At 41.6% G+C, this 15,393-nt stretch overlaps 1 protein-coding gene across 11 annotated transcripts in view; it reads left to right on the top strand.

Annotated features, from left to right (window-relative positions):
* Positions 1 to 15,393, top strand: part of PHF21A (PHD finger protein 21A) — a 197,393-nt gene that overhangs the window by 143,948 nt on the left and 38,052 nt on the right. For 4 of the 11 annotated variants that reach the window (XM_030332111.1, XM_030332107.1, XM_030332108.1 and 1 more), the window contains 3 exons: positions 6,544 to 6,795; positions 8,025 to 8,114; positions 11,894 to 12,187. In XM_030332111.1, the coding sequence (XP_030187971.1) occupies positions 6,544 to 6,795; positions 8,025 to 8,114; positions 11,894 to 12,187 (636 nt within the window). The remainder of the gene's footprint in view (positions 1 to 6,543; positions 6,796 to 8,024; positions 8,115 to 11,893; positions 12,188 to 15,393) is intronic. The other 7 variants (XM_030332113.2, XM_030332110.1, XM_030332112.1 and 4 more) reach the window with 4 other exon arrangements.

The raw sequence follows: 15,393 nt of genomic DNA, 5'->3' as shown, positions 1-15,393 counted from the left end.
TTACTTTTTTTTATACTATGAACCGGGGCCAAAATCACTTGAAATTCATTGGCGGAAGGGAATGGTGTTACTAAGGCGCAGAAGTTACATGATTGCCCACCTGCCTAAAGAAGAGGGGGAGCGTAGTCAGTGGCAGAGGAAAACCACTTCTCTGAATTAGAACAGAACTACGGTCTTACTTTGAATTTCTGGAAGTATTTTTTTTTTTTTTTTTTTTTTTTTGCACTTGTTCTAAAAGTTCGTGTGACTCTGCCTCTTCTGGAATGGTTTTTCTGGAATTCTTAGCAGTGAGATGTGGGAATTCCAGGAGCGGCGCCTTTGGAATCAGGTAGAAAGACATTCAGAAGAAGGGTGATACATTTCCATTATTCAGAGAAACAAAATGAGCATACGAATCTGAAGGAAATCTGAAATGGATGCTGTAGGTCTAAACTAGAACTAAGAACTGGAGGCTTACTCACATTCTAACTTGGTACAGCCCTGCAGATGTTTGTACTGAAAAGGCCATTTAAACTAGACTATAAGGATAGAAAGGCAATCAAGATACACAAAAGGGACCTATTTGCGAACAAGGTTCGGTTAAGAACACTACTCAGGCTTGATCTCCACACACCTACGTGTAATGTGGGCATACCTTTTATTTTATTTTATTTTTTTCAACGTTTATTTATTTTTGGGACAGAGAGAGACAGAGCATGAACGGGGGAGGGGCAGAGAGAGAGGGAGACACAGAATCGGAAACAGGCTCCAGGCTCCGAGCCATCAGCCCAGAGCCCGACGCGGGGCTCGAACTCACGGACCGCGAGATCGTGACCTGGCCGAAGTCGGACGCTTAACCGACTGCGCCACCCAGGCGCCCCAGGGCATACCTTTTAAAGTGGGATGGTCGAGCAGTGGCTCCTGCTTCGTAGGGGTCATGACCCCTTTAAGACTTCGTTGAAAGCTGTGGGTCCTCTCTCCAGAATGATACACATTCACACCTAATACACTCGTTTTTGCACGTGATTTTGAGGACATTGGGATGTTCTGAAGCCTAAGCATGAGTACCTCTCACCCACCAGTATCAAGTCTTCACTATATCTTTATATGTGGAGAAAAAGATTATAGTTTACCCGGTTATTCACTGTGTACGGACATTGGGCTGGTTCATCTGTAACATTTTGCAAGTGAAGAGTACATTACTTCTAAAAATACTAAAGATTATTAAAGAGAAGTAACATTTAGTGGAGGTTGCTATTTACTGCCACTCTCCTGAGTGCTTTACGTAAATAACATACACAGTCCTTACCTGAACCCTAAAAAGGCTATTATTATTATTATTATTATTATTATTATTATTATATTATATTTTTTAGAAAAGAAAACCAAGGCATAGAGAGATTAAGTAATTACCGAAAGTCATAGAGGTGGTGTATGTGGTAGAGCCAAGATTTGAACCCAGATGTTCCGGTGAAAAAGTCTGTCCATCCATTGCTCTTCTGTACTGCCCTATAATACCAAAAAAAGAAATGCCAATGTTATAGAAAATGCCAAAGTAAGAAAAAGAGTAATTCCTTTGTAAATCAGATAGCTAGAGTATAAATTTTGCCATCATCTCCACTTCAAGGCTATTTGAAAACGAGGCATTCAGACCCACTTTTAAAACCCCCTGGCCAGGATTTGTATTTCTTCCGAAGGACTGCTTATCAGATTACTTTTGTTGGAGTTGATTAGTTTGTTCTCTTGGAAAAATACAGTTTGATCAGAAAGTGTTTACATGGAAGGAGTGTGGTAGAATTCATTGTTTCCTAGTATGTGGGAGTTTTCTCTCTTAACCCAGGAACTTTCTGTTCAAGTAACATTCCCTGTCCTACAAATCAGAGGAAATACTTATGGAATACTTCAGATAGCTGTTCCCTTCCCTAGTAATCTCAGTTCTGTGCTGCTTTGGGATGGTGAGTGACGGTAAGGGGGCCAGGGGACCTGATATATTTAATAGATTTAGCTAAGCTTGTTTTATATTATTGTTTTGTTAAATAAGACCTTTAATGTTAAAAGCCAAAAGACCCTCAAGTTTTTGGTTTCTGTCTTTACAGTAAACTGCCAATATTTGTTGGATGCTCTCGGTGTGCTAGATTCTGGTGGTCCTGGTCCCTGCCTAGAATCTAGTCTATTACCATCATTTTCATTCATTCTGTAAATATTTACTGGGTCTCTATTATATGCAAACACCGTACTAGGCAATGTAGAAGGTAGATTCACAAATAAGACAGAATCTCTGTCTTCGAGAATTTTGAAAGTTTAGAGGAGAGGAAAATGTAAACCACTAACAAAGAAGAATAAAATGAAAGTACTAGTGAGGAACTGTGAAAAGACCACAGGACAGAGTAATTTTAACTAGACGGATCAGAGATGCTTCATAAATGAGGTGGCATTTGAGCACGATGTGGACAGATGAATGCAATTTCAGTGAGGGAGCAGAGTGGGGAGAGCATCACAGATGTAGAGAACAGTGCGGACAAAAGCATGGAGTCACAACAGTAAATGCGTGCCCGAAGAACAGCAAGGAGGCTGATGTGGCTGCAGCATGGACTCTGGGAGAGAAAGGGAGAAAGAGGCTAGCTTGTAGAAGCCCTCCAATGCAGACAGAACCTTTGGGGTTTGGGGCAGTCATAGGGAGTCATTAAAGGTTCGTGAACTCAAGGACAAATGAATGGGAGGTTGCATATGTCCTATACTAAATATCTAGGTTCAGAAAGGAATGGCTATTAAGTAGCAATTAAGGCAGACAAAGAGGACATGCTAGGAAGAGAAAGTTTTTTATTCTAGCATGAACCAAGGCATGGGGAGTGGGGGGACCAGCTCCCTTTACTCAGTTAACTCAAGCTCATCCTTGTATGTAGATTTTGACATTTTTTCAATCTATAGAAAAAAAAAGAAGAAGGAAAATAGAAAAAAATAGGAAGAGTTGAATGCAGGTATACCCTTCAACTTCTATTCAACTTCTCACAACCCTGTCATTTTTAACGATGTAATACAAATGTAAAGAAGCATGCAGTTAAAAAAAACAAATAGAAAATAAACCCTTAGGGACAAAAAGGGGGTTGGGGTGGTTCTATTTGCAGTCGTCTGAGTGTGCAACAGTTACCTTCCACTCAGAATTAAACGAAAAGAGTCTAAAATAGGTATGGAAGTTCATTAGAGCCCATAGTAATAATCCCTCTAACTTCTCATTTGTTCATTAGAGCCTGTCTGTTTTAAGTCAGAACCTCATGTTCTCCAGGTAAACAACAATAATAACTTGGTAAAAAAAATAAATAAATAAATAAATAAATAAATAAATAAATAAATAAATAAATAAATAAAAAGGATTTTGCTTTTAGTGCTTCTTGGCCTGTATTTCGGCATTAACTTCTAGTTGGTGCACTTTGGGTTTTGTCAAAAGTAACCTCTTCATGAAACCGTGTGGAAACTGCTATCTTATCTTGAAGCTGATCACAATTGGGTGGCATCAGCCAGCCAGACACTAACCACAGCTTCCAGAAAAATAATTTTATTCGTTGTTGGACACCTTTCCTCTCTGTGTCTTCTCTTCTTGCCAAAAAGGTCAGAGGTTTTCGTTAGGTTTGGATTTCAAAATTCTGGATTCTCTTTGTCATCTAAACTCTAACACTCCCAAGAGTTGTGTTTATATTTCCAGGTACTTGGAATACAGTAAGCACCAGAACAGGGGTAGAGATTTAAGCAATACCTGTGTTAATACCTGGTGTCAATAACTAGTTAGTGAATATATTTTTATTTTTTTTTTAAGTTTATTTATTTATTTTGAGAGAGAGAGACAGAGGGGTGGAGGGAGAGAGAGAATCCCAAGCAGGCCTTGCACTGCCAGCCTAGAGCCCGATGTGGGGCTCGAGCTCAGGGGCTGTGAGATCAAGACCTGAGCTGAAATCAAGAGTAAGATGTTTAACCGACTGAGCCACCTAGGCGCGCCCCATAAATACATTTTTCAGAAAGTTTTCATTGGTGAATATAGCACCAGGTCTTGTGCCTGTGTATACAGAGGATTATGTAGATGCTAGAATACATGTTGTGAAATTGGCTACAAATAAATATAAACTAGAATAAAATGCTAACCTAAGATGCGAACAAACAAATTTGTTAGCTTTCAGGGTTTTTTAAGTGTTGCGGTTAATGGTAAGTATTATAATTCAGGTGAGTTTGAGGTTTTACTCCGTTTTTTAGCATAATCACTTTAGGATTATTCAAAATATTGGTGATAATTTACGTGAACCAAGGACGCCTCAAACAAAATTACATGACCTCTTTCAAAGCAGCGACAGTATGCACCACCATTTTTTTAAAACCCATGTCAGTGAGTTCTGCTGATTAGAGCTTTTACTTCCATAACCTGTGCTGGGAACAAGATGGAATGCCATCTGTGTGACTTGCTTACCGCTTGAAAAGTTCTTTGTGTTTTAATGTCTTAAACTGAAAGATAGGGCTGATATCACACCGGGTTATGCTCTGTCTCGCTCTGTCTCAAAAATAAATAAACGTTTAAAAAAAATTTTTTAATAAAATAAAAATAAAAAATAACACTTATTATAAATAGCTGGCAATGTAAAGTCAGTCCTTCCTGCTACACTCCCGTAATGCTTCTTTTTTAAAAAAATATTTTAATGTTTATTTATTTTTGAGAGAGACGGAGAGACAGAGAATGAGCGGAGGAGGGGCAGAGAGAGAGGGAGACACGGAATCCAAAGCAGGCTCCAGGCTGTGAGCTGTCGGCACAGAGCCTGACGCGGGGCTTGAACTCACGAACCACGAGATCATGAACTGAGCTGAAATCTGACACCCAACCAACTGAGCCACCCAGGCACCCCTCCCGTGATATTTCTAATGACATGTAGCATTTAGCTTTGGTTTGGTTTTTATCCTGGATAGATAGCAGATGACCCACTACTTCCCAGGATAAATATCAGCATTCCCCTCTTACTCCCATTTCACCTTTGAGGAGGCAGTGGCAAGGACAATGAGATGCGCCTGTGTTGTTGACTAGAGAAGAGGAAACAAAGATTTGGGCGATTTTAATTACAAGCATTAATAAGGATTGCTCATAGGCTACGATGGGTTAGATGAGGCGAGGTCATTAATTGTTTTCGTTGAAAGAAAATAAAGAGGTTAAAAGATAACGTACGTGTGTGTTTACGACAGAACATAGAAATCGTTACCTAGAAAAAAACAACTTAATACACAAGTTCTGACACAGTCACTGAAATAGAAATGCACAAGGGGATTTGTCCAGATCTCTTTCGGGGACAGCGGGGTCCTTTTCACTGGTGTGGAGCAGTGCTGTCCAGTGGAACTTTCCGCGGTGTTAGAAATCTTCACTGTCCAGTTTGGTAGCCACTAACCACAAGTGGCTCTTGAACACTTGAAATGTAGACAGTGTGACTGAGGAACTGATGTTTTAATTTTATTCTGTTTTAATTTGAATTTAAATAGCCATGTGTGGCCAGTAGCTACCAAATTGGACAGTACAAGTGTAGAATAAGAAGAAAAAGGTGGAGTCGTGTCAAAATCAGAACGAGCATATTGGACCAGATAAACTTTCACGTCCCTGAAACGTTTGGATCTGGAGTGAGTAGCGGCACGAGAGAGGCGTGTATGCCACGTAGCAAGGTTGTTTGCGTTTTCTTGTTTCATAGCTGGCCCCTTTAATTACTCTAGTCAGAAGTCTGGAAACTGCGGCTACAGAGCCACAGTGGCACTTCGGGGAGCATCAGTCAGCCCCGCCACCTCTGTTCATCCTCTGATCTATAAGCCTTTTTGAAACGCAGGTGTTTGTTTCCACCTTGTCATATCTCACTGGATCTTTGATCGCTTCTGCAGCAGTCCTCCGGAGAAGAAATGGTAGTTAGTGACTCACATCCCTTTGATATCGAGAGCCGGTGTTTACAAAACTAGTCGGTCAATAGGTTTTACTATCTAGAGTTTGGGATTTACTGCCTCTGAGGCAACAATTGTGCAAATCCTCACGCCAGTTTCCCTTCCTCCTCTCTAGGGTGACACTCGAATGAAAAGACACTGTCCTTTCATCCCAGCTTTTGTGTCACAGGAGGCAGATAACCAGAATTATATGATGGCTTTCTTCATATTGATGAGGTTTTAGCAATTAAAGATAGTGATGGTGTGTACCTCATTGATTTGCAACTTCTACAGAGTTTAAATTAATTGAGAGCAAGAAAAGAATAAAAAACCAGGCTAAATAGGTATACTCATATTCTTTATCTGTAAACCCACCCCATTCATTGTTGAAAATCCTGTGCCCATATCTGTCTGTAGTTATTACTATGAACTGGAAGCTAACTTTGAAAACCCTGGCACAAACTAGAGATTATCCTTCCCTATAGTAAGAAGTGTGCTGTGCGTACCCATAAGAAATGTTCTAGTGAGAAACTTGATCATGAGAATCGTTGCATTGTTTTCTTCTGGGGATTAGCAGCATATTGTTTAGCGGGGTCACACTTCAGTGTCCTAATATCTGTTCTCCATGTCTCCTAGAAGACTGTAACTACAGCTTCTATGATTACCACAAAGACACTACCTCTCGTCTTGAAAGCAGCAACTGCGACCATGCCTGCCTCTGTTGTGGGCCAGAGACCTACCATTGCTATGGTGACCGCCATCAACAGTCAGAAGGCTGTGCTCAGCACTGATGTGCAGACCACACCGGTCAACCTCCAGACGTCTAGTAAGGTCACTGGGCCTGGGGCAGAGGCTGTCCAAATTGTGGCAAAAAACACAGTCACTCTGGTAAGCCAGCAGCTGCTACTCATGTGTGCCCACATGAGAGGGTTCAGGATATGCATTTGTAGAGTATATCCATTTTATGCCCCTGCTGGATTTTTTTAGTCTCCGTCATTCAACCATACCAAGTTTTGCCTTTGGGGCTGACAAGGGAGTATGGCATTCCTGCCAGATGCTCAAACAGCTGTAGAAGTGTCCTCGACACCAAGGACCAAAACGCATGCAGTGCGTTACCTGAGGTCAAAGTTATGACCTGGCTTGTGGGGGAACGTCCTTCATAGCAGCATGCACACTGTTTCATGTATCTCTCTCCATCCTGTTCGCAAACCTTCCTGTGATACTCGAATGCTTACACTCTCTGGTTCTGTATTACCGATTTGGGGAAAACTCCCTGCTGAATTCCTTTAGCTCAAATTTAGTTTAGTTGAAATGGGCTGCACCCAGGAAGTCCCAGAGCAAGCTGAGGTGCTTTACAAATATTCGAGAAATCCAAAAATTAACAATGTCCGTGTCCAAGGTCCATCAGAAAAAAGATCCCTTGAAGAAGAAGTACTTGAACCAAAATTGTTGATGAGAGTCTAGGGTAAAACCATTAAGAAACTGATGCTCTCTGAAGCTTGGGGTAAATAGGACCAAATTGTGGTTTGGAAAAGTCCTTTCTTAAAATGCCAGCTAAGAGCTCTTGGTGGTTTTTGAATGATGACCAGTGACGAGTGAAACTAGATAGCAGTGAAGTGACGCTTCAGCACTTACTAGGAATCTTGAGAGAAGCAACCAGCTATCTCAGCCAAATGCTGAGAGTTAGAGAGTTCTCTACAGGAACAAAGCTATTCACCGCTAGAGAAAGCTCTTCTATTAGGAAGAAGCCCATTTGGCCAGGCAGCAAGTTTGATTTTACTTTGGATCCAGTCTTGATTTTTATAATACGTACATGCAAGAGTTCTTGAATGTCAAAGGAAATTGTCTAAGATTGCTGAGCCTGCTGTGTTTTACATGAGGCAGGTAAGGAAAATGAAATGCGGTTGGTTCATTTTGTAGGCTGGAGCGTGCAGGTGAGAGAGTAAGACAGTTTTCTCAAGGCAGAGTCAATTCAGATGGGTAATTCTACAATGAAAACTTTTAGAAAGGATTATCTGACCCAGATAATAGCGATGCTAAAATTACTTGAAGAACGCCTAAGCTTTGTTATTGAACAATTATTGTCCTCTGGTTTATTTATGTTTCCCATTTTTTAGCAGGTTCAGGCAACACCTCCTCAGCCCATCAAAGTACCACAGTTTATCCCCCCTCCTCGACTCACTCCACGTCCAAACTTTCTTCCACAGGTGAGTAAATTAGTGACAGGCCCAGTGATGGGTTAGCCGAGACAAAAGTCCTCATGGGCCCTTTCTAAGCAGCCTGAAGTGTGCTTATCAGCTCAGCTGTGTTCAGATCTGACTTGGCTGAAGATTCTGCCTGCTGATTTCTGTACCATGAAGAGGTGTATTTTATCACCAGGGTTTCTAGGCAATGACCAAAGGCAGTAGCAGAGGGATGAGAAGAAAAGGAAAATTTAAGATAGCACCATTATAAACCTTACGATGTTAACTTACTGGAAATTTAACCAAACCTGCCTACCAGTGGGGAAGGAATATAATTACTACTTTTTTTTTTTCCTAGATGCCAAAGAGAGTAGGGAAGGAAACAATAGCCAAACTAACTCGTAGAAACCTTTTAGTTTTACTGTGATAGGTGATGGCATTAAGCATCATACTTAAACACAAAGCCTTGCCTATAGAGGTTTAGACTAGGGGTCTACACAGGGAACTTTCTACCTGGGCTCAAGCAGCTCTGCTTGCCCATATTCTCCTGATAATCGGACTGAACTCACCATTCTCATTACAGAGTGTCAGGATTGCCCCAGTCTGGGTTTTGAGGGGACTTGACTTGCCAGGTAGAAAGGCTAGGAGTTCCCATCTGAGGCCCCATGTGGCAGGCAAAGAGAGCAGAGAAAAGAAATTTGTGTTCAGTGGCCATAAGTGATTTCTGAATTGCCTGTGTGGTAGGGATGGGCATTGCTAATGTGAGAGAAGGTGATTTCAGTCATTTATCAGGTAGATCCTTAATAAATACCTTGTATATCAAAAAAGGCACTAAGCACTGTGGATATGCCAGTTTTCAAGGTAGACTTTCTCTGTCCTCAGAGAGCTTCAGACATGTGTTCAGACAATTACAGTGTCCATTATGGGAAGTACAGTTTAGTCTGACCACATGTGGGAGGGACACCCAACTCATTCTTAAGTTTTATAGAAAGTTTCATGGAAGAGTTGGCATTCAGTCTAAGATTTAAAATCCTAGTAGAGTTAGCCTGTCCAAATTTGGGGGGAAGAACAAAAATGTCCCAGGCAGAGGGTAGAGCATATATGCAAATCCAGGATGGAGAGATACATGTAAGCTTAAGGAACCAAAGGAGATTTGGTGTGGCTAGGCATAGTGGGCCATGTGGCTGACTCAGGCTAAGGCAAGAGGTGAAGCTGGAGAGGTCCATTGTGCCAGATCTTGTGGCCTTCTAGGCTGTGTAGGAGTTTGGGCAAAAGGCCCTGGGACAAACCCAGGAGCAATGGGGATCCATGAAAGCATTTTTAAACAAATGCTTGAAATGATCAGATCTTTGTTTTAGAAAATTCCCTCTTGCCACTGTGTGGAGAATGGATTGAAGATGATCGAGACCGTGGGCAGGAGGTATAGTTAGGACATCATCAACAATAATAGCAGCTAATGTTTAGAGACTCCCGCTATGTGCCACCTACTGTGTTGGGCACTTTTTATGGGTTATCTATTTTAATCTTCACAATAGCCTTGTGAAAGTTAGGTATTACTTTTTTTTAGACAAGGAACGTAGGGCTTAGCCCATGTTTTCCAGACGGTGGGTCATGACCCATTAGTAGGCTGTGTGATATCAGTATAATGTATTGTAACCAGAGTTTTTAAATAAAATCAGCAAAACAGAATGTGAAATGGTAGAGTACCTAGCACACATGTAATGTTTCGTGAAGTTTTTGTTTTGTAGAGATACAGACATATGTCTATGTGTGTGTGCTGGTTACAGTATGAAATGTATTCCCTACTGTGTGTCTGCGGCAGCCACCACCGGCTCTTCTTTTTTTCTTTTCTTTAAAGTTTATTTATTTTGAGAGAGAGAGAGCATGCGCACGCGGGGGAGGGGCGGAGAGAGGGAGGCAGAGAATCCCAAGCAGGCTCTACGTTGTCAGCGCGGAGCCCGACGCGGGGCTCAAACCCACCGACCGCAAAATCGTGGCCTGAGGAGAAATCAGGAGCCCGACACTCAACTGACTGAGCCACCGAGGCGCCCCACACCACCAGGGCATCTTAAATTCAGCTAAATATTCAGACTCACAAGACTGTCCAGGCCCATACTTGGTACCAGCGTACTTGGAACAATGTGAGACAGAAACCAGAGCTTACCAGCAAGACAGCGTCAAGACATTTTGCTTCAGCCCGTATAGCAGTCTCTGCAGCCGTCTAGTGATTGCTGAGATGCGGGGACATGAGATCCTGAAGAAGACCGTGGTAGAGCCAGCCTGGCACAATAGTCTTATGCTTCACAAGAGCCAGTGCGTCTTGTAACAACTCTGTAGGCATGGCTTTCAGGGTCCTCCCAGTGGACATGCCCGGTTACAAGAGTCACCCCACTGCATGAAGCCCAAAGCAGAGCGTCCCATCAAGTATTTATAATGCTCCCTGTTCAGATTCAGTTCGGATTCAGTTTAGCAGCGAGGGATCATTTTTACCGTAGCGATGTTGCCTGGTAACATAGTTGACATTCTTACCCTTAATCAGGTTCCCAGGGGAACAGAGCTGGAGCGTTAACTGAAGGTCAAAATTTCATGCATTGGGGGAAAGGAATTTGCCCATAGGGTCACTGTATAGAAAATTTGAAAAATGCTGGCTTAAATCAGGTATGTTACTGAGGCTACCTGGCTAGTAAGTGGGAGGAACCAGGATTTGAACCCAAGCAAGGCTGACCTCATGTTTTTCATTGTAATTTTTGTTACTGTTTCAGTAAGCCAAACATAAGTGGCAGTAAGGACCTAGGAAGTAGCCATAATTGAGAAGGATTTAGGAAGTAGAGGTGAAGTAGGAAGCATCAAGAATGGTTCTGAAGTGTATTTAGCAAGAAAGTCATTTACCAAGGTGATGGTAATAGGAGGAAGAGAGGGTTAGAGGAACAAACAGGTGAGTTTTAGACATGTTGATTTTGTTGTTGATGTTGTTTTGAAAGATTTTATTTTTAAGTAATCTCTACACCCAACATGGATGGGGCTAGGACTTAACAACCCTGAGATCAAGAGTCTCATGCTCCACTGACTGAGCCAGCCAGGTACCCCTAGACATGCTGATTTTTAATTTCTTATGAGATTTCCAAGTAGAGATACATGACAGGAAGTTGAGTATATTCGGAAATGTCTGGTCCTGAGATGCAAGTGTGGATGGACGTCTTCAGTACATAGATGGTAATTGAAGCCATGGGATGGGTGAAAAACCCCAGGAAGAGTGAGAAGATTGGGGAAAAAAGAGGTTCCAGAACAAAACTCTGAGAAATACTTAATGTTTAGGATTGGGCAGAGGAAGAGGAAGTCCACAAATGTGACTTAGAGAGGAGTGGCCAAGAACAGGGAGTTAGAGAGCAAGGAGCTGGGCTGAACTGAATTCACGGACATAAAGAAATTTAGAATGTGAATTAAGATCAATGGCCGCATCATTACCATACTGGGCACAAGTTCTGGGTGAGACCAGTCTCTGGATTAGGCATTTGATCTCAACCTGAGGAAGCAGCATGGTATGGGAGAAGGAGCTAAGGTTTGGATCCAGAAGAACCATGTTGTTGGGTAGCGTTTGGACACCGTTAAGAGCTGATGAGTCTTCTATAAGATTATATATCCTGATATGTATAGGACTAATAACACCAAAATGAATATTAATAAATATTGGTACTCAATACCATTTCACATATATAGTATAAAAGAGCTGGCAATGTTTTAGACTTACAAGACTTATGAAATTTCTTGAAGTAATACAGTAATTGTTCTCTCTTTCCCCATAGGTTCGACCCAAGCCTGTGGCCCAGAATAACATTCCTATTGCCCCAGCACCTCCTCCCATGCTTGCAGCTCCTCAACTTATCCAGAGGCCTGTCATGCTGACCAAGTTCACCCCCACGACCCTCCCTACCTCCCAGAATTCCATCCATCCCGTCCGTGTCGTCAATGGGCAGACTGCAACCATAGCCAAAACGTTCCCTATGGCCCAGCTCACCAGCATTGTGATAGCTACCCCAGGGACCAGACTCGCTGGACCTCAGACTGTACAGCTTAGCAAGCCAAGCCTTGAAAAACAGGTACAGGCAGAGTGTGCATCTGCTTGGGGACAGTGGCCTTGCCATTGAGGCCGGGCTGTCTCTAAATACATTCTCTCAAGAACTCTTCTCTTTATCTCAGCACCATTGTCCGTAACCTGTTGCTTATCACGTGATGGTTTATCCATAATGCAAAAGGGCTAGTCTTACTGAAGAAAGTTGGGTTGTTTTTCCCACCATCCCTGCGCAGAGGGATTCAGATTCCCGTGTGAGTGAGCTCCCCCTGCTGGTTCCGAAGCAGAAATTCACAGATGGGTTCTGCTGGTCTCAGTGAGGAAGCACAGAGATATAACGCACAGAAAATGCCTTATTAGTTTCGGCCCAATAAGAATCCAGATGAAGATACGGCTGTGAAAGTCAGGAAGAGTAAACAAAACAAGGGAAAGGATTTCATTTGAAAGATTTCCCCTGGTTATTACAGATAATGAAGAGCCAAATGAAAAAATTAAAATTTCTAAAAAGCATTTTTTAACTCTAGAGAATACAGACATTTTATTTTAGCTCAGATGTTGAAGCCTCTCGTTTATATTTCTAAAGTCAGATTTTCTCTTAAGAATTCAAGGCTAGAGAAATACAAGTAACCTCCAAAAATACTTACGAGTTCTGTAACAGAAGACTTCTAAAAACAAGAGAAAGGATTTATAGGCAGTTACCATATTCTATTTAAAGAAAGACCAGTGATGAGAAAAGAATTTTGCAAAGAAAAGCATCGTCTTTTAAGAAAGTTGCTTTAAAAAGTCATTGACCTATTTCTAATTGCTCAGGCTTGAGTTCTCATTCATCTGAAAATAGTCTCTAGTGATCCTGAATCTTCTGCTTCTGGATGGCTGACCATGATTCAGAGAGGCTGGCCAGATGGTGGGGTATGAGAGGCTTCCTGCTGCCTTGGCCTTCTTGAACAGAGGATCCTTATGCATAGAGCACCCGGCTTTCTATCCAGACAGCTCATAAATGCAGCAGACCTTCCACTAAAAAGCTAGGTATTAAAATCTTGTGCTCAGAAAACACAAGGGAAAACACATCTGTTTTCCTGGAAAGCTTACTCAGACCCCAGAAAGTGCTTTGAGGAACATTTCAGAAATAGTTACACCTTTTTAGATACACCGTGTTAGATAATGAGCTTTTAAACACATTATCGGCAGAACTTCATTATTAAAACATAAAAGTAAAATACTGAAGCTGAGAAGTTTGCGTAGGGGCATGTCTGGAGATCATCTCCCCTCGTGCCCTGTGCTGACTCTCAAAGAACGTGAGGGGCCTTAGAGTTCCAAAGAAGGTGGTTTCAAAGCACTCCTTTAGATTACTAAATAGTATTTTTCTTTGACCTCTCTTTCGATATAGATACTTTTAGGAGACATTTTTTTTCAGTTTCCTTTTATTTTTGCATTTCTTATTTTTTCTGATCACATCTAAGATAATACATATTAATTATGAAAGAAAATTCTAACATTATAGAACTATATAATGTACAAAGTGCATCCACCCCGTAATGTGTGGAAAGAGTAAACTTCCCCATAATTCTAACTCCTGACTCTTGAACAGTATGAACAGTTCAGATTATCTTCCTCCATATTTTCTATAATACATTTTTAAAGCAAAAAAACAATCTATATTTTGTAACTTGCTTTTTTTCATGTTAGATGTTGAATATCTTTTCATGTTTTGGACTTATATGTTAATAGAGTTTTTAGTTTTAATTTTAATGCTGTAAAAAGGTTTTCAGGAAATCTTAAAAAAGCTTTTCTAAGCAGTAAATTCCACGGTCTCTCTTTTTGTTCATCTAATAGAGGAATCAGCCGTTGCTATTTTAGTTTAGCAGACCACCTGCCATTAACGGGCTTGCAGGTTAGCAAGCTCAGTCAGCAGGGGTGCTCTTTAGACTGGACTCCATTCTCAGAATTTTCTTACTTTAGATCTTTCTGCTATCCGTCTTTTCTCTTCTGTGTTTCATTTCCAGTATCACATTTAGAGCCATTAGGGGATCTCAGAGATGGGCTAAAGAGTAAAGCAATGTAAATATGTAGCCACAGAAGTACTACTCAGAGTCTGCTCACAGAGTTACCACAACCTGCGTCCAGCATTCTCTATGTGACAAGGCTAGATGGGTTCCTTTCTGCTTTCTTCTGTTTCTTTTAGGGTGATAACATTCATTTAGTAAAAATACGTTGATTACGTGCCAGTTGCTATGCCGAGTGTGATGCCTAAATACAAGGGTGGATAAATGAAAGCCTATACCCTCACAGAGCTCAATCTGTAGTGCATTTCGAACAGGTATGGAGGCTGTGCCTCCAGGGGAGGAAGCATGGCAAGTTGTATAGTTTCAAAGGCCTCCCACCTTGGCATAGAAAAGGAAGAAGGGAGTGTCAGTTACAACAATAGTGCCTCACTTCTTCCCCTGTCAGGCATTGCCAACTTCCTTCAGCCCAGATAAGAGCTCCCTGTCTTACCCTCATTAGAAGCCACATTACACTGCGACTCTGAGAAAATGAGTGCTAGAGTTTGAGGAGCTTTGAGGCTGGAAACATGTTCTAGGCAGAAAAGTAGATGGAACCAGACAGACTTACAGCCCCCATACCGCTGACTTTTATGTCCCTGTCCTCTCTAGCACTCTACAAAATGGGGCTAAACACCTGTTAATGATGGAACGAGCTAAAGCATTTAATTTAAAGTCCATTAGACTGCGCCTGATGCAGTTAGTTCTCAGGAATTATGTTCATTTCTTAATCCACCACACCCACCCCCGCAACAAAGACCTCTGTGTATGTCCCCAAGGCTGAGCTACTGAGAAAAAAGTGCTGGGTTCCCTGTGTGTCTTGGATAGGAACCTACACGAGATCCTCTAAACAGGATCTAAACAGTGCTTCCAAGATGAGAATAGTATCCAATGTAGTCTCCTCAACTTCCATTCTTCCCTCTTAGTAAACGTGAGCTGGTAACTCTTCACCTTCCATTTTAACACTGGTGCTCTAGCAGGGAAAAGAGGTCCTAGTGACCAGAGGTGGATTTTGCTTTGCCTTCAATCCAAATTTATTCAACCTCGATTGGTGAAACTATTTGGACATGTATTTATTTGCAAGTGACTAACTTTGATTATTCATGCAGCCAAGTCTCAGAAGGTGAATTTGGAATTCAGGGTGTAAATGGTTAACCTAATTCTAATCTTGTTCGGACTGTTTGATTTCTATCTT

Source organism: Lynx canadensis, chromosome D1, assembly GCF_007474595.2.
Source record: "Lynx canadensis isolate LIC74 chromosome D1, mLynCan4.pri.v2, whole genome shotgun sequence".
Taxonomy (NCBI): Eukaryota; Metazoa; Chordata; class Mammalia; order Carnivora; family Felidae; genus Lynx; species Lynx canadensis.
This window is presented reverse-complemented; position numbering and strand designations above follow the sequence as displayed.